Raw genomic sequence first — 22,650 nt, forward strand, 5'->3', positions numbered from 1 at the left:
GAAGGCCATGTGATGGAAACAAAGGTGTGAACTCATCCTGTGTTGTGGCTTTGGGCAAGGTGCTTCACACATTGGAGCTTTTTCTCCACTTGTAAAATGTTAGAGTTGGTCCAAACAATGGTTCTCAAGCTTGGCTTGCCATTAGAACCACCAGGGGAAAAAAAAAAAAGAACCACCAGGGAACTTTCTACAGGTCCCCACACTCAACCCACTGTTCGTACATTAGAAACTCTGGAGGTGGGGCTGGGGCACCAGGAGTTTCAAAGCTTCCCAGATGATCTCAGTGTGCAGCTGAACTTGAGAACTGCTCCTCCAGGGGATCTCTAGACTCTCACTACCCTAAGAGGTTCCCAGACAAGCACCATAGGCATCTTGAGATCTTTTTAGTAATCAAGACGCAGGTCTTACTCCAGAGCTATGCAATCAGAATCTGCATTTTAACAAGACCCTCAGCTAATTTGTAATGACCATAAAGTCTGAAAACTCTTCCCTTAGACTCTCTTCCGTCCAGCCGTTTCATCTGCTAATGCTTTGCTTCTGGTGCTGCTGTTTGGACGTAATTTTGGATCTCAGCGCCAGGCACAATGTAAGAAAAGTTCTCTATGTGTTACAGGTATATATTTAGAAGGCACAAAAATATCCTGTCACACCTGTACCACGCAGGGGGCTCAGTGAAAATAGATTGAAAACAAAAGTAGCACTGTAAAAGGTGTGGATGATTTTATGAGATTCTGATCAAAGATTGCTTTTCCTTTGTAGAATGCAGTGTGGGCCCCCTAAAGAGCGGTGCTCTTCAAAGTCAGCAACGCCACAGTGTTATTAAAAACACCTGCCTCTACATGGCGGTTCGTATCCAGTGTCTTCTCACCTGGCAACACATCACTTCCAGGTTCCTTCTCTTCATCATGCTCCCTGACGGCGCCTTGGTTCACAGCTCCCCTCAGGAAATAATAAGTGGGTCGGCCGAGGGGAGTTTGAACACCCGGGATGTTCATCACCTCTCTTAAGCCTACAGAAGAGAAGTCTGCTCTGATAAAAGCAAAAAACAGAAACTGCACCACTTTAGAACTTAGGGCTAAGAAGGCAGGATGGCCCCCACATGTTAGGCTACTCATGTTTTATTGGGACTTTTTGGAGTAATGGTTTATTTAGAGGAGTGATCTGGATTTGCGTGTTTAGGGAGAAGTGGCGTGGCCAAAAACTCATAATTGCAGATCAAATTCAGCCTCTAGAAATGAGGTAGCAGCCAGTGTGGTGCCCGGCCCCTGCCCCCCTGGGCCTGACCGTAGGACATTGGTAGTTAGCATCTGCAAGGCTGGGGGCTGCCTTTGGCTGTCAGCCCCCAGTCTGCCCTCACCACACCCCGCCAAAGTCCTAGGATCGGTTCCCTGCTAGGGCCTCCGGCAGTGACTGAATGCAAGTGCCTTTTGGATGAGCTCATGCAGAGACAGCTGGCTCTGGGAGATGCTCAGCAGCTCGGAGCTCCTGTTGCCCCCAGCGATGACCCCATGATCCATACTTGCTAGTTCCCTTCCTGACTTACTCCTCACTCCCCTGCCAAGGTCGTCTGCACCTCCAGAGAAAATTGCTTCCACTCCGCTCCTTGCTCCCATGGTCAGCTTGTGGGGAAAGCCACACTAAGATTTTAGATTCCATTTGCTTTAAGGTATTTGCAAGCACATGGTTCATACCTTCTGTTCTTTCCTTTCAATTTTAGTATTTTCAGTAAACCAAATCGGTTTTGGGATGAAGACTAATGGCCTTGAAGAGGTCATCTAATCGATTACCTTATTCATGAGACTCATTTGACATCTGAAGCCACCCGGGGAGTAAGAAGTAAGCAAAAGGATTTCTCTATCAGCAGAGCCCCAGGGACAGGGGCCCTCCTTTCCAGTTCTACACTTGTTAGTTGCATGAGCTCGGGTGAGTCGCTTACCCTGACTCCGTTTTTTGACACTTCAGAAATGGGGGAACTAATAATCACTATCTATAGAGTTGTGGGTGTTGAGCAAGATGATACACGCACAGTGTTTAGGACAGGGCCTGTCGCTATCATCTAGAAACAGCTCAGTGGTCTAGCTGGTTACTAACCAAGGACACCGAATCCATTAGGACACCTTCAACCATAAAACCAAAGATCCAGCATGACTTAGACAGGTAAGGAGATCTACTATGGTATAAATGAAGAATCTGTGGCAAGAATCTTCCCCCATCTCCACTCCTCACACTTTATTGGCTAGAATTAAGGCATATAGGGACTACGTAACCGGAATTGAGCTTGTCAAGACAAACTTTCTTCATATTCTAGTTTAAACTATTCTCCATCTAAAACTAGGTCACAGGGGGTGTTGAGAGCTATTGCTGAGTAACAGATTGTCACAGTAAGGCCTCCGCTTGGCTGACACTGCTGACCGTGGCTGAGCTCATTCGTGGATCTGTGGGTTGGGCGACTCTAGGCTTGAGTAGATAGCTCTGTTCCACCTGTTCCTCATTCTCCTTAGGTTGCCGTGCTGGCTGGGGCTTGGTCTCCTTGTGCCCATGAGAGAGGCTCGGGTATTTCATGGCCTAGGCTTGGAACTGGCAACTGGTTAACCTCTGCGCGTATGCCATGGGTCAAAGCAAGTCACAGCCGAGTCCCGAGGGACAATGTGGGGTCATAGGTTCTGCCCACTGTGAAACCAAACGGTATAGATGCAGGGAAGGGGTAGAGGAGGGACCAGTTGTGTTTCTGCACGGGTTACTATATCACAGTATCGTCTTGTGGCCCCATGTGAGCAGGCTGTTGCAAATGAGCATGGGAGGTCACCTGTCAAATGAAGGGGTTGCCCAGGACCTGGTGACCTTCCAGCTCTAGCAGCCCACGATTTGCAGTTTGTGGAAGAAAACCTAGCAGAGTATGAAAACCTAAACAAAAGTCGTAAAGGAGTGTTCTGAACCAGCATCCTTGGTTCCCGCTTTGACTTAACCAAATTCTGAAATCCGAGCGCAGGTATCGCCGAAACCTGCCGCAAGCAGCTGTCTGAAACCTGGCACGACGGGGGACTCTGACCGGAGTGAAGTGAACCGAGTCGGGGGACGGTTCCCCGGCGAGCGCCAGCGCTAGCGCGGAGGATGCGCGGGTCGGGCTGGAGGCGGGTCCCAGCCAGATGTGCACGGCCCGCCCCGCCCGCCCGCCAGCAGCACCCCGAGCCCGAGCCGCGCCGGCGCCCCCACCGCCTGCTGGGACCGCGCCGGAGGAGCGGAGGAGCGGAGGCCCCGAGGGGACAGAGGACACGCAGCGGGAGGCCCCAGCCGAAGATGCCGCCGCCCTGGGCCCTGGCGCTCCCGCTGCTGCTCCCCTGGGTGGCAGGTGGCTTAGGGAACGCGGCCAGGTGAGTGTGCTGTCGCCCGGCCCCAGCTCCTCCCGGCGGCGGCCCTCCTCGGCCCCTCCAGGCACCCCTGCCCGAGTGGGGGGCTGCCGCGCGCTGCGACGCCGTTTCCCGGGTGCCGGCCCAAGGCGCGCGGGCTCTGCTCCCCGCGCCCCTTTGGCCGAGGCTTGCCCCCAGTCCCACTGCCCCAGCTGCGCCCCACCTGGCGGCGGCGGGCGGGCTGCGGGAGGAGGGCGGGCGGTGGCCCCGCGCGATCCGCGGTGCCGGCGGGGGTGCGAGTGCCAGTGGGTGGGTGGCATCCGTGCCCGGGGGGGGGGGGGGTTGTGCTTTCCCTTCTATCTGAAGGGCACCCACTGACGGTCAGTCGCTCGCTTTGCTGGGGGAGGAGGGGGAGAAACGGGAGCACAGAGGAAGCGTTTGCTGTGCTTGGGCTGAGCCGGCTGGGAAGGGGGCTCCTCTACTCAGTGCCTTCCTGATGGAGGTTAATGAACTGGAAAGAAAGGATGTGGTTATCACATGAAATCGACTGATTTTTCCTGCCGTGGCAATTTAGAATCTGAAGCCGTGTCTCTACTGTTGATAAACTTCTCGAAGTCCTGAAACTTATTTTTCCTGAGATCAGCAAAACCACTTAGGAAGTACCTGCATCCTGTCCTGGCACTATTCTAAACACTTTAGGACTATTAACCCAGTGAAAAACCCATAAGTGTTCTGTATGAGAAGTACTATTATTGTAATCCTCGTGTGGCAGAGAAGAAAAACGAGGCACGGAGAAGTTGGACTCGCCCAAGGAGGCACAGCCAGTGAGTGATGGAGCTGGCATTCGGACCCAGGCAGTCTGGCTCAGATCCCTGCCTTTCTCCAGGGCGCTAGGGCAGCCTTGTAGGAATCAGTCACTGGAAAAGCTTTCCTGGTTCTTTGGCTGCGGTATCTTGTTTTCTGAGGTGTCCACTAGAGCAGGGTTTCTCATCCATGACACTGTTGACCTTTAGGGCTGGGCTGGATAATTATTGGTTGGGGCTGGTTGGAAAGCTGTCCTGTGCGTTATAGGATTTTGAGCATTATCTGTGGCATCTATCCACTAGATGCCAGGAGCAACCTCTCCACCCAGAATGTCACCAGACGTTGCCCAAGGTAGGGGCGGAGGGGCAGTGGTTTGCAGAATCCCTGCCTTGTGGAGATTTTTCTAGTCGACAATTCCTGGGGAGAGCCGCCTCAGAGCCTTGGTTTGGAACAGGCTTCTGAAAGGTGAGCCTGTCTATCTTTGTTTGACTTACAGAAAAAAAAAATCTTTCATCAGTCAGCCACAGTATTAAGGGATTTTGAAGTTCAAACAGAACAAACCTCAAACCAGGTTCTGAGAATGTATGATCGTAAGTTTCAATTTCCTTTCCACAATAAAAATGTAAGCAGATGCAATTTGCTCATAATCACATTCTCCTTGAGCATTGGAGGTTCTTGTATTGCTAGAAAGCCCACTTAAGAAAGACCAAATGCTTTTGGGAGATGAGATTAGCAGTTCCTTAGCAGCCGGCAAACGGACCTCCAAGAGCCTCACTTTCAAAGTGCCACCAAATTAAATTAAAAGCCGAAAAGCCCCCCAATAAACCAAGGAATATTAAAATGAAGAATCCGTGTCAGGATTCTGCAGTTCTGTGGTTTTCAAGATGTGAAATGTGCTTTCTTTGCACAACGTCAGGTTCACACGCTGGTGTGTTTATTATCTGCTCAACAGGCTTGGCAATGTCAAGTGGCAGCTCTTCGGGAGCTGCCCAGACGCCGTGTTTCATCAACTCCAGCCTCCACATGAGGGATGATACCTCTACAGAAAAGGCAGAGACACTCGCTACAGAAGAGTGTGGACACTGCTTGTTTCCTGGGGCTTCCCAACTTAAAAACTGTGACTGATACAGGAATTTCTAATATAAGCACTGGGTTGCTTTTTTTTTTTTTTTTAAAGATTTTATTTATTTATTTGGCACAGAGAGAGAGAGAGAGAGAGAGCGCGCACAGTAGAATGGCAGGGAGAGGGAGAAGCAAGCTCCCTGCTGAGCAAGGAGCCAGGACTTGGGGCTCCATCCCAGGACCCTGGAATCATGACCTGAGCCAAAGGCAGACACTTAGCTGACTGAGCCACCCAGGCTCTCCAGGGTTTTTTTTTTTTTTTTAATTGAAATACTACATAATTTTAGTGATCCAGAGAATTGCATGCCACCTCAATGGTGCTTAGTGCATTGTAGATCGTTAACACTCATCAAATGAATAAACCATTAGCAGCATATATTTTCCTGATCATAAGCATCAGAATTTGGCTTGAACCCTATACTTTTTGTTTTCTATTTATTTGTTTATTTATTTACTAGACAAAGAACCTGATTAACCTTGTTTCAAACTTTATTCCCAGGCTTCGTCAGATTAATTAGCTGCAAAGAATGAATTGTGTCTAAGCAAAAAGCTGAAAAAGAGCTGTAGTGTCCAAAGGGCTTGGGTTTAAAAATATTTAGAGATCTAGGGGCACCTGGGTGGCTCAGTCAGTTAAGTGTCTACCTTCGGCTTGGGTCATGATCGCAGGGTCATGGGATCGAGCCCCACATCAGGCTCTCTGTTCAGCGGGGAGTCTTGCTTCTTTCTCTCCCTTTGCCCCTTTCCTTGCTTGTGCTCTCTCTCTCTCTAATACATAAATAAAGTATTTTTTTTAAGTTTAAAAAACATTAGGGATCTAGATCTTATCAGAGCCATGAACAAAATTTTAGAAAAACACTCATAAAAATAACAGCTCCCAGTCACTTCTTCAAGTTCTCTCTTCTGCAGAGGATGATGCAATTCAACTTGCTTCATTCTTAGAAGCTTCGTCAAAATTCTTCCGAGGATCTGAGACTTCACCGTCCTCCTCCCTGGTAGGCAGCGAGTGGTGCTTTCCCATCCACAGGGTGTGTGGGCAGAGCTTCAGCCAGTCTTCTTAAACTAGCCAGAGCGTGTGCACCCAGCTGGTGTAGGATCCTGGGGAGCATTTCTGTGGGCTGCTCTGTCTCAGTGCCGCCTGGAATGGACAAAGCGTCCGTCGCCGGGAACACCTGCACTTCAAGGTTGGGAAAGTGGATCCTAGTTCCTGGCTTTGTGAACATGTTCACTTCTCCAATACCAGAAGGTATTGTCTACTCCTTCTTTCAGGAGAACTGAAGCTTTTTATCCCGTACTGTAGCGCTTCGGATGAACCACCTTCTTTCAGTGGCGGTTCCTTCCCCACCAATGCGCACCAGTGCTTGCATTTTGACGAGTTTCTCCTGGTTTGTGATAGTTTCTTTCATCTTGCTGGAACAGAAATGGGGCTGCGCGGGGGACTAGGGTTGGCACTCGGGGGTGTCGGGTGGATCAGCTGAGATTAAGTCGAACCTAGACTTTTTTTTAATTTTTAAAACTTTTGCACTTGAATTCAATTATTTGTTTATTTTTATTTTTAAATTTTTATTTAAATTCAATTTGCGAACGTATAGTATAATACCCAGTGCTCATCACACTACATGCCCTCCTTAGTGGCATAGGGTGGTCACCCCATTCCCCCTCTGTCCTCCTCTTTCATAACCATTTGTTTGTTTCCCAGAGTTAGGAGTCTCTCATGGTTTGTCCTCCTCTCTAATTTTTTTTTTCAAACTGTATCCAGCTTTATTAAAGATACTTTTCATAAACAATCATAGTATTTCAGGCAGGACATGGGCAGGACGATCGTTAGCAGTATACAACAACTTTCAAACTCCCTTCTTCAATGGACTACCAAAATCAGAAAACCACCATAAAACCCAATGAAGTCTTCATGTGATGCTCTGAACAGGGAAAGTTTAGAGTGAGGGTTGACAGTTCACATTTAGCATGTTGTTTAACAACTTTTCACAAGCCAACCCTGACTTTCAGGAAATGAAATGAAAATGGCAGAATTATCAATCTGAAGATCCACAAGCTAAAAAAAGGAACTCTTTTGAGGGATGCCATCTCAGTGGTGACACTGTAAAGTCCAGATTGCCTGACATACTGGGAACCATTTCATGGGATCAGGCTCCAACAGGTCTCTGGGTTTAAGGGAGTCAAGTCTATGTTGAAGGCAGAGAGGGAGAAGAAGACATAACTGAATTTTAGTTTTTCCACACCACCAAGGTGACCCATGTGTGTCAACATCAAGGAATCCCTCCTCCTGGGAGCCAAGAAGAAGTTTCTCAAAACTAGAAGGGAAAGGTGTTTTTCCCCCTTGTTACCAATCTAGCTTCCAAGATATTCTATTAGTGACATATGCCCTTCCCCCAAAACAACAATGAAGTGTTCCGTGTGCTAACAACATAGCTTTAAAAAAAAGTAAAAGTTAAAAAAAAAAGTCTGCATTTTTATAAAACTTGATAAAAAATAGTATTTCAAACTGTACAGTCACCAGAAGTACACAGTTATCAAAAATGCACACACTTCACTTGGCATCTCCAGCACCTTCAGCTTTCTGTGCCTGGTCTGTTTGGGCATCTCCATTTTCTGCAGGGTTATTTCCATCCTTGCCAACATCAGCTTTCCCCTTTTTCCCTTTGGGTACCTTCTCTCCCTTCTTTGCAGGGGCCTTTTTAGGCTTGGGCTCTGGCTTTGGAGGAGCAGATTTAGCAGATAACCTTGCAGATCCTCTCTGGGGCTCATCCTTCACCTTGGCTTCATCTCCTTTAGCATCCCCTTCAGCCTTTCTCTTGGGCATGGTGGCAACGGTGGCGGGACGTAAGCGCTGGACGCAGGGATGCAGCGGCACGCAGGCTTTGGCCGGTCCAGGGGTCGTTCTCACCTCTTCTCCTCCTCCTCTCTAATTTTTTGCCACTCAGTTTCCCCCCCCCTTCCCTTATGGTCCCTTTCACTATTTCTTATATTCCACATACGAGTGGAAGCATGTGATGGTTGTCTTTCTCTGAATGACTTACTTCACTCACCATGATACCCTCCAGTTCCATCCACGCTGATGTAAGTGGTAGGCATTCATCCTTTCTGATGGCTGAGTAGTATTCCGTTGTGTAGATATAGACCACATCTTCACCCATTCATCTGTCGAAGCACATCATGGCTCCTTCTGCAGTTTGGCTATTGTGGACATTGCTGCTGTGGACATTGCGGTGCAGGTGTCCCATCGCTTCACTACATCTGTATCTTTGGGGTAAATCCCCTGGTAGTGCGATTGTTGGGTCATAGGGCAGATCTATTTTTAACTCTTTGAGGAACCTCCACACGGTTTTCCAGAGTGGCTGCACCAGTTTGCATGCCCACCAGCAGTGCAAGAGGAACCCTAGGCTTTTTAAATGCCTTTTGGGCACTGGGGCTATTTGACGGTCTAGAGCATTTATTGATCTGAATTCCATCTCCACAGGGTTCCAGGATCTAACACTGACATCTTTTGGCCTTGAGCATATAGGATAAATATTAATTTTGCTATTCTTTTCAAATTGCAGGTGATTCCCTATTTATAACATTTCTGCTATACATTCTTTTCTCTCTATTGAAATCAAATAATGTGAGATGAAGGAATGACTGGGTTTATGCTGAGGGTCTGCACTCAGAGGGTCTGCACTCAGGGAGAGATTCCTGCTTTCCATAAATCACACCTTTGTTGAGAACAGATTCTTCTCATAGCCCTGTTAAGGAAGTGCCACTGTAATAATTTTCCATGAGCTTTGTGGCTTTTAAAAAACAGAGGTGGCAAGTGAGTCTTAAGGGGCTAAAATTAAGGTGTTGGCAGGGCTGTTTCTTCTGGAGGCTCCCGGGGAGAATCTGTTCCTTGTCTCTTATAGCTTCTAGAGACTTCCAACAATCCTAGGCTAGCAGCAACATCACTTCAGTCTCTTCTTTGTCACCTGGCCTTTTTATCCTCTTAGTCCCTTTCCTCCCTTATCTATGAAGAAACCTGTGATTATACCAGGCCCACTGAGATAATCCAGGATGGTCTCCCTATCATAAGATCCTTAATTTGATCACATCTGCAGAGTCCCTTTTGCCATATAAGGTAGCGTTTACAGGTTCTGAGGATTAGGACCTGGACATCCTTGGGGAGGCCATTATTCAGCCTTGCACAAAAAAGCGTGAACTGCGAGTCGGTTGCTCTTGGTTTTATGGGTTGAATCTTACTTTGAAACATGATTCTAGTGATTTGTGAGTGGTTGAGGTATCTCATCTCTTATTCTTAAAACTAAAATTTATGAGAATATACCCAAATGTTCAGTTGCAACATAGAAATAACTTCTGAGCAACTTTATTTCAATAGTTTTCATTGGTTTAGAAGATATTATGGTCCTATTTATATGTGATTTATGTGCATAACCCAAGGTTGCATGAACATTAAAATGAAAATATTATCTAGTCTTCATAAATCAGATTGACGTTCAGCAAATATTGGTGAGCCTCTACTATGTGTCAACACTTTTCGGTGTGATTTCAATCACTTTTCTCAACCCTAAGAAATAGATATTGTGCCTATTTGACAGACCTTGGGATGAAGAAACTGGAAGAAATTCAATGAATTTCCAAGAATTTTATTTGATTTTCTGCTTTAAGAGCAGTGATATTCCAGTGTTTCAAATTTATTTCTCGAAAGTATCAGATACTTAAAAAGCTGACATTTTTTTCAAAATGCCTTCTCATACGTTATCACCAGTGATCTTGTTTAGCTTGACTCTTGCACAGTATGATCCAGGGATGTGTGTAGAATAAGTGATGAATGTCCGAGGCTCCACCCTCCCCAGTACCACCTCCTTCCTCTAAATTTACATTCTCTCAGAACAGACCCTGAGATCAGGATTTGAGTGTACCTGGTTTGTTTGTGAAATGACCCCAGAAAGTTCTAGTAGGAAAAGAAATGTTATGGAAATAAGTTATCACTGTGATTCAATCCTTCTGGGGAATTCCAGAAGACAGTAGGACACAAGCCTTAGAGCTATCGCTCCCGAAGGCAAGGGAACTGGGGTATTTATACTCTCATCAGTCATTGGTTGAAAGCTTTTGAGGAGGGGCCATGTAATAGGGATCTTATCACTTAGAAGGGGAGAACAGGTATTGAGGTACCACTTGCAATGTCAGCCATGTGTAAATTACACATCATATCCAATTTATGGATGAATAAACTAAGTTTCAAAAGAATAAAAAATTAAATGATTTGCCTAAAATATCACGGTGAACAGGTGGCAGATTGAGAAGCCATGATTATCTCTTAAGGATAATTAGATCACTTTCCATGGGGTGTTTTGTTTAGAGTAATCAGCCATACTCCCAGTTTCATCAGTTAACTTGCTGGGTCTCAACATACTGGTTTTAATAACCTGTTTTAGGGATCCCTGGGTGGCGCAGCGGTTTGGCGCCTGCCTTTGGCCCAGGGTGCGATCCTGGAGACCCGGGATCGAATCCCACGTCGGGCTCCCGGTGCATGGGGCCTGCTTCTCCCTCTGCCTGTGTCTCTGCCCTCTCTCTCTCTCTCTCTCTCTCTGTGACTATCATAAATAAATAAAAATTGAAAAAAAAAAAACCTGTTTTAAATCCGAAGGTCTTGCTTTTGGAAACAAAAAGTGAGGCAGCCGGGGTGGCTCAGAGGTTTAGCGCCACCTTCAGCCCAGGACGTGATCCTGGAGCCCCAAGATGGAGTCCCACGTCGGGCTCCCTGCATGGAGCCTGCTTCTCCCTCTGCCTGTGTCTCTGCCTCTCTCTCTCTCCTCTCTGTGTTTCTCATGAATAAATAAATAAAATATTTTTTTAAAAAAAGAAAACAAACAAAAAGCAAAAAAGCAATACTCCAAAAGTAGTTAATCTGCTTTAGTTCAACATTAATAGAACAAATGACATGCCCAAACATTCTCATGAATGCCAGAGATACACACCTTCCTGCTGCCCCCACTAGACAATGTTGTAGGGCAGGCAAACTATCTGTTGTTTTTGGTGAGTGGGGTACAGGGTCAAGGTTGTAACTCTAGGTTCTAGCCCAGTTCCTGGCACATAGTAGGTGTTGAATAAAAAAATTGATGCATAGTGAATGACCACAGGACTATGGTGGAGAGGCAAATAATGTTATTTACATACAAATAACATATGTTTATACTTCTATGTATATGAGCATTCAAAAGAATGAGTATGTGTATTTATGTTTTTACATATTACAGTTGACCTATAACAGAGGTTTGAACTACAGAGGTCCACCTACACATCGATTCTTTTTACAGTATAGCACTGTAAATGTATTTTTTTCTTCCTTATGATTTCCTTAATAACATTTTCTTTTCTCTAGCTTCCTTTATTGGAAGAATACCATATAGAATACATAAACAAAATATGTGTTGATCAGCTGTTTTATGTTATTGGTAAGGTTCAGTCAACAGTAAGCTTTTTTTTTTTGATGTTTTATTTATTTAACAAAGCACACTAGCAGAGAAAGTGGCAGGCAGATGGAGAGGGAGAAGCAGACACCCCGCTGAGCAAGGAGCCCAAAAGGGGCTCGACCCCAGGACCTTGGGATCATGACCTGAGCAGAAGGCAGACACTTAACCGACTGAGCCACCCAGGCGCCCCCAACAGTAAGCTTTTAGTAGTTAAATTTTGGGGGAGTCAAAAGTTATACAAAGATCTTTGACTGCGCCAGGGGTTGGCACCCCTAGCTCCCACGTTCACAGATCAACTGTGTATATAAACACATGTAAAACTATGTGTGTGTGTGTAGAGAGAGAGAGAGCATATAGAACATATGAAACATTCCATAGAAATCAGATAAGAGGACTGTAGTTCGCATGAGTCAGGGAAAGTGGAGGACAGGGGATGACATTTAGTTTGTTCTTGTGGAATGAACGTGAGCCCACCTGATAAAAAACAGAGGGGAGAAGATGATAATTGCAGTACTTACTTCCATAATAGGTATTGCATAGGAATGAGTAAATGGCTGGCTGGACTGATACGTACCTGCAAACCGAACGTAAAAAGACTTTGGCTCCAGCTGGGAAGTGGACTGGCCAGCTCTAGGGGCATGAGCCAAGTGTTGGCAGAGAAGGCGGGCTGGAAATAGGGTGCAAGGAGCCCTGTGTGCTGAGCCAAGGAGCTCAGACTTTGCTGTGAGAGCCAAAAGCACTGCGGGCTCTGTTCTGTAAAGATGACCCCATCGTGACCACTGCACGCTCAGAATGATCACCCGGTTGCACAGAATTATCTTTAAGGTAATGAACCATTGTTTAGTGGAATTGGCAGCATTTTTCCTTTCCAAATGCACAGAATAGCAGTGGTGCTTACAATCCACAGCATCTCGGATTTGATGAATACAAATGCAAAATTAAAAAGCAACATACCAGAGCAGCAAATCTCTTTTCAAAGCTCACCCCCTTTACTCTTCCAGTATTCCCTTTGCTTGGTTTCTGCACCACGTGGATTAGTCATCTATTGCTATTCAGCAAAATATTCCAAAACTCAAGAGGTTTAAAACCACATTCAGGGAGCTCTGGAGCACTGTAGCTGGGCGAGGCTTGGGGCTTTTCAGGAGGGTGGGCCAGTGCTGGAGTCCTCGAAGGGCTTGAGTCCAGAGGGGGCTCTGCTTGCAAGGTGGCTGCTCACCTGGCTCCCTAACGCAGGAGACCTGAGCTCCTCCCTGGCTGGTGGCAGGAAGCCACAGCTCCTCGCCCCTTGAGTGTCCTCGGGCCCGGCAGCGGGCTTCCACGTTGCAAGAAATCTGAGAGAGAAGGCCAGAGTTGCTCTCCCTTCTGTGCCCTCATCTGGGAGTTGCCCCCCATCACTCCCGCTGTGACCCCTTCGCATGAAGCCAGGCAGCAAATCAGTCTAGGCCCACAGAAGGGGAGGGGAATTAGGCTTCACCTCTTGAAAGGTGGGATAGCAAAGAATTTGTGGGCGTATTTCAAAACCACCACATCAGGCTTTCTGGTTTTCCTTCTAAGTGTCTTTTACCAGCCTCTCTTTCTACAGAGCTCCGTCTCTAACCTGATTTCCTTCCTTGTCTCTACTTTCTCCGGGTGATCTTTCCAGTCCTGGCTTTTTCACCACCATGTGTATGTAGATGACTTGGAAATGTGAATCTCAAGTGCCAGGCTCTCTCTGCTGCATTTTTTTTTTTTTTAAGATTTTGTTCATGAGAGACACAGAGGCAGAGACCTAGGCAGAAGGAGAAACAGGACTCAACCTCAGGATCACGATCTGAGCCAAAGGCAGATGCTCACGCACTGAGCCACCCAGACGTCCCTCTCTGTGTTGCATTCTTCACCTAACCATTGGGATGTCCTGTTATGCTTAAGACATCCCAAACAGAGCTCCAGATCAGCTCTCAGAACTCACTGCCCCCATCTCACCCATTCTCCCAATTCTGGAACAAACAGTATCCAGACTGGGGCAAGCCGAAAACCTGGGTGTCGTTCCTGACCACTCACTCTTGTCCCCACTTGTATTCAGTCTGGTGCTAAATCCTGTCACAGACCGTGTCTTGAACCCATCTGCTCCCTCCCCTGCCTGTCCCCACCCCGCCACACACCATCTCTCTCACCTGAAGCCCGTAAGAGCTGCCCTTTGCTGCTGCTTTTGCCTCCTCTCGCTCACGGCCCAAAGTGCTCCTCTTAAAATCATCGCATTAGCCCTCTCCTTAAAGCCTTTCAGAGACTTTCCATTGGATTCAGAATAAAATCTGTCCTATTTAAGATGGCATGCAGGGTCCCGTTGATCTGGCGTTGCCTGTTTCTCCGACGCCCCATCCTGTGTCATTCTCCACCAGGCTGGCTGTGGGTGGAAGCTGAAGGAACTGTCTGGAGGACACCTGCTTCGTCGGCTACCTTCTCTTCCTCGTCTTGCTTCTGCACTCCCCTGCCTGCCTTTACCTTATACACAAACCACTTGCACACACATCCTTGTCTCAGGTTGCGGCTGAGGGAACCCAAACCCAGACCCTCCCCATGCCCAATTGCACCTAGCTCCTGAGCCCAGAAGGTAAGGGAGAGAAATAGAGGAAGCAGCAAAGGCATTGAGTTTGGCTCAAGCGTTCATGACATGGTACACAGCTGATAGCCAGGCATTTGTTGACGAGGCTCTTAAATGCTTACCCATCGGGGAAGGTGACATGCTTTGGGCATCGCTGGGCCCATTGGGTTTGGACTCTGTATGTTGAAGATGGGCAGAGAAACCAGAATTCAGTCTTAACTGGTTCGGTACAGTGGACTTGCCGCACTGGGCGCTCTGATGAAAACAAAAGGAAATAGGACAAAGAACCCTCATGGCTGGACCTTATGGTCCCTATTCTGAAAAAAAAAAAAATTACTTCATTCGTTTGTCCATATTTAAACATCAGCCAAAGAAGTTTTAACTTCTCAACTTGTCTTGGAGAAAGAATATCCTAAAGTTTCCTGGAACCTGACCGTAAACAACCACACTGAGAATTCTGGCACCGTATAGTTTTGCAGAAAATAAGGAACCCCATGAAGAAACACTACACTACTTACACAATCCCTGGAATGCTTTTAAATTAACTTCAGCTGTGCAGACGGCAATTCGTGATTAATTTGGTCAGTGTAGACAGCAAGCTGAGTAATGCAATAGAGGAACTGGGACAATTCCGCATTCAGGGCAGACTCCCGCAGCTCTGGGCATCCTCTGCACAGAGACTTGCTCATCTACACGGACACCTCCGTGCCTCAGGAGCAGGCTCCCTGGGCCTTCCGTGTGCCGAATGGTGCTTGGCAAGAGAGATGGGAGAAAGCGAGCTGCTGGCCGGCCCAGCCAGACCTCCTGAGATGGCAGGTGATGTGGCTGAGGTCATTTCGTTCCAAGATTAGGAGTTCTCTTTCTAGGTTCATAAATTCCTTTTGAATGATTACTTCATGTTTATCGGGTCCCATGAGGTTAGGTCAGTCCAGCTAAATGCACACTAGCTCGTTCTACTCAGACATCTACTCTATTCCAGTGACTGATACTATGCCAGAACCCTGCCTCCTTGATATCTTGGAATGCACTGCTCCAATTTTAAAAAATACGTGCTTTGCTAAATATGGAACTAAGTGCAATTCATATTGATAGTTTTATAAGATTTTTATTTTTATTTTTATTTTTATTTTTTAGAGCAGGGGGAGCGCGGAGGAGAAGGAGAGAGAATCCCAAGCAGCCTCCACGCCCAGTGCGGAGCTCAATGCGAGGCTCGATCTCACAATCCTGAGATCATGGCCTGAGCCAAAATCAAGAGTTGGACACCCAACCGGCTAAGCCACCCGGGCGCCCCTTATAAACTTTTTTTTTGCATGAATAAATTCATGTATGAGGAAAAAATCGTGTGCAGTAGACTTTAGGAAAAGAAATGATTTCTTGAAATTCTACTCTTTTGATCAGGCTAGGCTCATTTCTACATCAAACCATCTCAAAATTGCAGTGACTGAACACAGTAAAGTTTCCTTGCCTGCCTTGACGTCCAAGGCATGTTTGGGAGATTCCGCTGCATGCTTTCACACAGGGCCAGGCTCCATCTTAAAGTGCCATTTCCTCCAGGTCAGCAGAGTCCTTTTTATTCAGTGGGCTGATAGAAAAGGAGCGTGTCAGAGATCCCACGGGAGGTTTTGTGAACAGGCTTGGAGGTGGTCTGCCCACTTTCCATTGGCCAACTGGTCATGTGGCCCCCCCTAACTGGCAGGCTGGCTGGGGAGCATAGTGCAGCTTTTGTGCCCAGGAGACACAGAAATGGATTTGCTGAGCACTAAACCTCCTCTTCCGTGATCACTAAATGGTAACATGAAATTACCGACATTTGGCCATTTTTAACTTCTAAAAGTTTCATGTAGTTTAATCGTTTATGTCCCTTATCCAGAATGCTCAACAACCAGATATTAAAGTAAAAGAATAATTGAATTAATGACTGGGAAAGTTAATGATTGGGCAGGAATTAGAGCAAAGGACAGGAAGGAGGAGAGGGTGCCGGGGAAGTAATCTGAATAATTTGTTAACACTAACTTACAATGCGGTGTGAGGAGTATGTATGGAACTATAGAATAAAGCTTTTAAAGCAGTTTTTAAAAGATTTTATAAGATAGTGTGCCCTGCTATTATTATCAATATCATGCTTGCCTGTGCTGGATTCCTTTCCTTCCCTCAATAATACTGTTTCAACTTAAACAGAACTAACTATTTTAATATTTACTTTTCTTTTTTATCCATAATTTTAAATGGCTGCATATGTGCATTAAAAAACTGGCAAGCATAGACTGCAAAGCAGGATTCTTGGTGTAATAAATCAATTTCCTCTGGCGTCTACAAATCAGCAAGTGATTATTAGCCATTTTATCCACCAGAGATTCCCCCCCCTTAAGCTTTTTTCCATTTTCGTGACCAGATGTAGAATATGATGTTTAAACCACTAAAATCCCATTTGTGGCTGTCCCTTTGAAGCATCTCTCAAAACTGGGTGAATACAGGGTTGGCACACCCATTAATTACAAGGCATGTTGCTCATTTATGGACTTGCATGGTTCTCTGATGGTTTTTCCTACGATGTTGTTTCAAGCAGCTTGGTCTTCTCTAGGAAATATGCACAGAACATGTCCCTGCATCTACAGGGCAGCTGTGGGCTGAACTGGTGTTTTCTGGTTTTTGTGCAGTTGCCCAAACATCAGAATCCACTTTATGGTTCTAAGTCATGAGCTGATTCTTTACCGTTGTTTCCTTTTTTTTTTTTTAAACAAATGAGAATAAGCCTAGATTCAATAACAAATTTCAGTTACCTTCTAACAAAACTGGAATACTAAGATGCCTTTGTGATGAGGAAGGGAATTCTTTATAGCAGATAAGAAATCTTACTTGATTAACAAGTTTTTGATGGCCCAAGTGTTAGTCATTAACATTCTGAAGAGCTTTACAAGTGATACTTTGTACACTGTCAAAAATGATGACTTGGAAGAAATTGATACACCTCAGATTTCTCAGTTTCACCTTTTCACCTAAAGACAAGCATGTGAAAGCAATAAAACTGGAGAAAGAGGATTTCTCTGGAGGGCTGTGGTAGTGCACAAACAGTACATGAATTTCATCTTCTGGTAACTCTCTCCTGCTCGTTAACCCCAGCCAGTGTTCTTCACAATCAAAAGTAATTGGCTTTGACCAATACATGTGAAATGGGCTTGCCCACCTGTACAGAGCACCCTGGGCTCTTTCACCAGTTTTTAATTAGGCCTTTTAAAAAATATTGTATTCCAACCAATTTCAATTTTTTTGTTGTGATTTCACATCCAACATTTTCGACGATCTTTTTTTTTTTTTTGAGGTGTAACTGACATGTAACATTGTATTAGTTACAGGCGTACAACATAATGATTCATAATGATTCAATGATTCAATGAATATTCAATATTCAATATTCATATATATGGCCACATGATCACAGTAGGTCAAGTTACTATCTGTCACCGTACATTGTTACAAATTTTTTTCTTTTTCTTTTTTCTTAAGATTTTATTTATTTATTAATGAGAGACAGGGGCGGGGGCAGAGACACAGGAGGAGGGAGAAGCAGGCTCCACGCAGGGAGCCCGACGCGGGACTCGATCCCGCGACTCCAGGATCAGGCCCTGGGCTGAAGGCGGCGCCAAACCGCTGAGCCACCCAGGGATCCTCAAATTTTTTTCTTATGAGAACTTTTAAGTTTTATTCTCTTAGCATGCTAAAAAAGAAAAAGATTTCTTCTCTTAGCAACTTTCAAATACGCAAAATAGTATTGTTAACTACGGTCAGCATTTGTACATTACATCCCTGTGACTTATTTTATAACTGGAAGTTTATACCTTTTGACCCATTTCACCCTCAACACCCCCCCCCCCCACCTCCCTGTTTCTGGCAACTTACCAGTCTGTTCTCTGTATGTATGAGCTTGCTTTTAATTGTTCTTTGTTTTTTAGATTCCACATATAAGTGAGCTCATATGATATTTGTCTTTCTCTGATTTATTTCACTTAGCATAACGCCCTCAAGGTCCATCCATGTTTTCATAAATGGCAAGATTTCTTTTTTTTTTATGACTGAATAGTGTTCCATTGTGTATATATACCACATTTTCTTTATCCATCCAGCAGTGGACACTTAGGTTGTTTCCAGTTCTTGGCTACTGCATATGATGCTGCAGTGAACATGGGGCGTGCGTGTATCTTTTCAAGCTAATGGGTTCGTTTTCTTTGGATAAATATCCATAACTGGGATTACAGGCAAGTGGTAGTAAATTTTTGAAAAACCGCCATACTGTTTTCCATAGTGGCTGCACCAGTTTACATTCTCATCAGCAGTGCACAGAGGTTCCCTTTTCTCCACGTCTTCACCGACGCTTGATATTTCTTGTCTTTTTGGTAATAACCATTCTACCTCGTGTCAGCTGATAGCTCCTTGTGGTTTTGATTTGCATTTCCCTGATGATGAGTGATGTTGAGCGTCTTTTCCTGTGGTCTGTTGGCTATCTGGATGTCTTCTTTGGAAAAATGTTTATTCAGATCCTTTTCCTCTTTTAAAAAAAGATTTTTTAAAATTTATTCATGAGAGACACAGAGAGAAAGAGAGAGGCAGAGACACAGGCGGAGGGAGAAGCAGGCTCCATGCAGGGAGCCCGGCGCGGGACTCGATCCTGGGCCTCCGGGGTCACACCTTGGGCTGAAGGCAGATGCTCAACCGCCAAGCCACCCAGGTGTCCCCTTTTCCTATTTTTTAATCAGATTGGTCTTTTTGTTATTGAGTTGTATGAGTTCTTTCTATATTTTGGGCCTTACCTCTTGCCAGATATATGATGAGCAAATACTTTCTCCCCTTCAGTAAGATTGCCTTTTCATTTTATTGATGGCTTCCTTTGCTGCACAGAAGTTTTTAAGGTTGATATCCCACTTGTTAAGTTTTGCTGTTGCTTTTGGTGTCAAGTTTCAGTAATGTCGCTGCTTATGGAATGCACCCCACTCCTACGGAGGCTGCTTTTGTTTTGCAATATCCCTGATGTTTCCAGCTGCTTAAAATCCTTCTATAACTCTCCAGAACCTTCAAGATGGACAAAATGTTTTGCATGGTCATAGGCCTTTACCTTGTGGCCTCTGCATATCTCCCTGCTACGTTCTCCTCCCCTCTATTCCCTATTCTCTCCACTTCCCTTCCCATCCCCTGCCCTAAACATACACCACTTTCTATGCTCTAGTTTACAGGCCATGTTCTTAGTGGCTCCCTCCTTGGCACAGGCTGTTTTCTCTGCCTGGGACACGTTCCCCACCAAACAGCCTCCTCTCATTTTGCCAAGGTAAGTTCTACCAGTCTCCAGAATTCATTATCAGGCCCCATTTCCTCCAGAAAACCCCTCACCCACTCCTCCATCCTAACAACTCCTACATCTTCCCCTCGTTCCTAAGACCTCCTCCTTCATGAGATTTGTCATGTTGCACTATAATTATCTGTTCACTTGCCCAGCTTCATCCCTAGACTGTAGGTTCTTTGTGGGCAGGGGCTGTTCTCATATATGTCTGCAGTCTCCATGCCTACTACAGTGCCTACTGTGTGTACTTACCTAATACATTTTGGGTGAACAAATGAAATGGATAGATGGATGAATGAATAATGCAGGGGAGGAAAAATAATTTTCCCTCTACCTAGGTCTTTGGCTGAGATCCCCCTGTAATAAAAGACAGATTAATAAGAGAAAACCAAACAGAAGTAAATAACTTCCATACCTGCTGTACACCTGGGAGATACCCAGGAAAACCGAGTAACTCAGAATGGCACAAGCCACCCCCTTAATACCATCTCCAGCTAAAGATAAAAGAGGTTGTTAGGGGTTAGGGGAGCAGGTTATGGGAGGTGACCAGGCAAAACACGGTAAATAAGGGTAAGATTGTTACACAGATTTAAGTCCTGGCCTTCTCTATCGATAAGTTTTTTGAGATTTAAAGTCATCTCTCCCTGGCACAGAGAGGGAGGCACCCTTACAGATGGAGATTTCCCTTATAAATGAAAATGTCTCTTACCCAAGGGTAACTTCTACTCAGGTTTCAGAGCTGCTTGTGTGTCTGCTATTTCTTAAAAATTATCAGTCCCAAATCTGTATGCCAAAGAAGCATGTTTTGAGGTGGCAAGTCCTGTTCCTCTTCCATACTTTCGTAAAGCGTGTTCCCATCTGACTTCTTGTACCAAATGTAAAGCCACCTGGTCTTTTTCCTGGCCCTGGTTTCTTCATGTGTAAAGTGATAGGTTAGAACTGGCTAATGTCTAAGGTCACTTTGTTTGAGGTGAAATTCTACAACAAGCTCCCCTTACAGCGAAAACTGATTCCTACATACATTAGCAAGTAAGGTCACGTGGAAACTGTGGCAGCCACCAGAATGTGCCTTGCAGACTTCCAACTGCCGGGAGTGTAGTTAAGCCCGGGCCCCAGCTACAGTGCTCTTGGAAATCCATCACTGCATTTGAGCAAGGCCATGCTCCCACAGCTGCTCCTGCCAGGCCACCTTCCAGAATGAGCATGGCAGGGATACTAAGGCACCACCTTTTGCAGAAGCTCCCGCTCTGCTCTGAAGGTTACTTGTGGCTCCAGGACTCCCCTCAGTGTTGCCAGACCTTCCTTAGACTTCGCAGCAGCCTTGGACGCTTCCACCCAACCTGCCTTCCATCTTCCCTTCACTCGGGTTCAGACTTCCATGGTAGTAGGATGGCTCTCCCCGGCCTTCCCCAGCTCTCTTGCCATTTTCTCTCACAGGTGTTTCCTGTAATAACATCCTTGCACATTTAATCCCCTCGTGACTTCTGCTTCTCAGGGGATGCAGACTAAAGCAGAAACCTAGTTCAAACGGAGATTCATTGATTATGAGTCAATGACAGTGTTTTTTTTCCTAAGATTTTATTTATCCATTGATGGGAAACACAGAGAGAGAGAGAGAGAGAGAGAGAGAGAGAGAGAGGCAGAGACACAGGCAGAGGGAGAAGCAGGCTCCCCATGGGGAGCCCGATGTGGGACTGGATCCCAGGTTCCTAGGATCACACCCTGAGCCCAAGGCAGACACTCAATCCTTGAGCCACCCAGGTGCCCCCCTCCTTTTTTATTTAAAGGTCAATGGCAGTTTTAAACTTTATACCTTACCCAACACATCTAATAACAATCTTAATCCTACTACTAGGATTAAAAAAATGATGAGTTAGGGAATATTTACTGTGTTACTCACTGTTCCAAGCCCTTTATGTATATTATGCCCTTTCATTGTCACAAAAACCCTTAAAGGAAAGACCCTTTTTGTCCCCATTTTACAGATGAGCTAGCTGAGGCATAGGAAGGTGAAGTAACTTGCTGAAAATCACAGGTTCATATATAATAAAGCCAAGATTCAGATTCAGGAAGGAGACCATAGTCCTAACCATCATATTTTACAGCCATTCAACATCAGAGCTGATCCTTCTTTTTCTAGAAACACTCCTCTGCGTTTGACTTTCCTGACACTACTAACCTGGTGTTCCTTTTACCTTTCTGAGCATTGCCTGTGTCTCTTTCTGGACCTTTCTCTTCCTTGGCCCACCTCTTACATACCAGTTTCCTTAGGCCTGTACCCTAAGCCTTATTTTTTCTTACACTATATACATTCCCATAGATTCAGTAACCAACTGCCTGCGGATAACTCCCAAATCCAGTCCTGCTTCCTGGACTTCCGGCCCAAATATCCAGCTTCCTACTCAGTATCTTCTCTTGGTTGTCTCTCTAATGAACTCTCAAAATTAACACGTCCCCAAGAGGACTCCTCATTTATCGTCTTCCTGAACATGGTCCTCCATCTGTATTCCCCATTCCAGAAATAACAGCACTGCTGTCTACCCGATTTTGCATCCCTCTCACACTCCAGATCAAATGACCAGATTATGACCTCCATGAGGGCAGAGATCTTAGGCTCCACATGATTGCTGCTGAGCCTCTAGAGATTAACCCAATGCCTGATACATTGGAGGTTTTCAGCAAGTAAGGAATGAATGAATGAATGAATGAATGCTGTAATCCTTTACCAAGTCTTTTGGTTCCACCTTGAATCTATCCATTTTTCCCCACTGCCCCTGCTACTGCTCCAGTCCAAAAGACCAGAATCTTCCAAGCCAACTGTATCCCTGCTTCCATTCTGCCTCCATCTCATCCATTTTCCAGACTGCTGCCATGATAATATTTTTCTAAGGAAAATGTTATCAAATAACCTTCCCTATTCAAAATCCGTCTGTGCTGCCCTATTACCATTCAGCTATCAGGCCTCATGACCCTAGCTTGACCAGCACGGCACACTGTCCTGTA

General features: G+C 45.5%; 1 protein-coding gene and 1 pseudogene across 1 annotated transcript in view; one reads left to right on the plus strand and one right to left on the minus strand.

The window, feature by feature from the left end:
* Positions 1–22,650, plus strand: part of EGFL6 (EGF like domain multiple 6) — an 86,131-nt gene that overhangs the window by 18,464 nt on the left and 45,017 nt on the right. Inside the window, 4 exon segments of the mRNA XM_038586832.1 lie at positions 496–586; positions 760–845; positions 1,718–1,923; positions 2,990–3,371. Coding sequence (XP_038442760.1) covers positions 3,112–3,371 — 260 coding nt within the window. The 5' untranslated portion in view covers positions 496–586; positions 760–845; positions 1,718–1,923; positions 2,990–3,111.
* On the minus strand, positions 7,739–8,096 carry LOC100685217 (annotated as a pseudogene).

This window comes from Canis lupus, chromosome X (assembly GCF_011100685.1).
Source record: "Canis lupus familiaris isolate Mischka breed German Shepherd chromosome X, alternate assembly UU_Cfam_GSD_1.0, whole genome shotgun sequence".
NCBI classification, from domain to species: domain Eukaryota; kingdom Metazoa; phylum Chordata; class Mammalia; order Carnivora; family Canidae; genus Canis; species Canis lupus.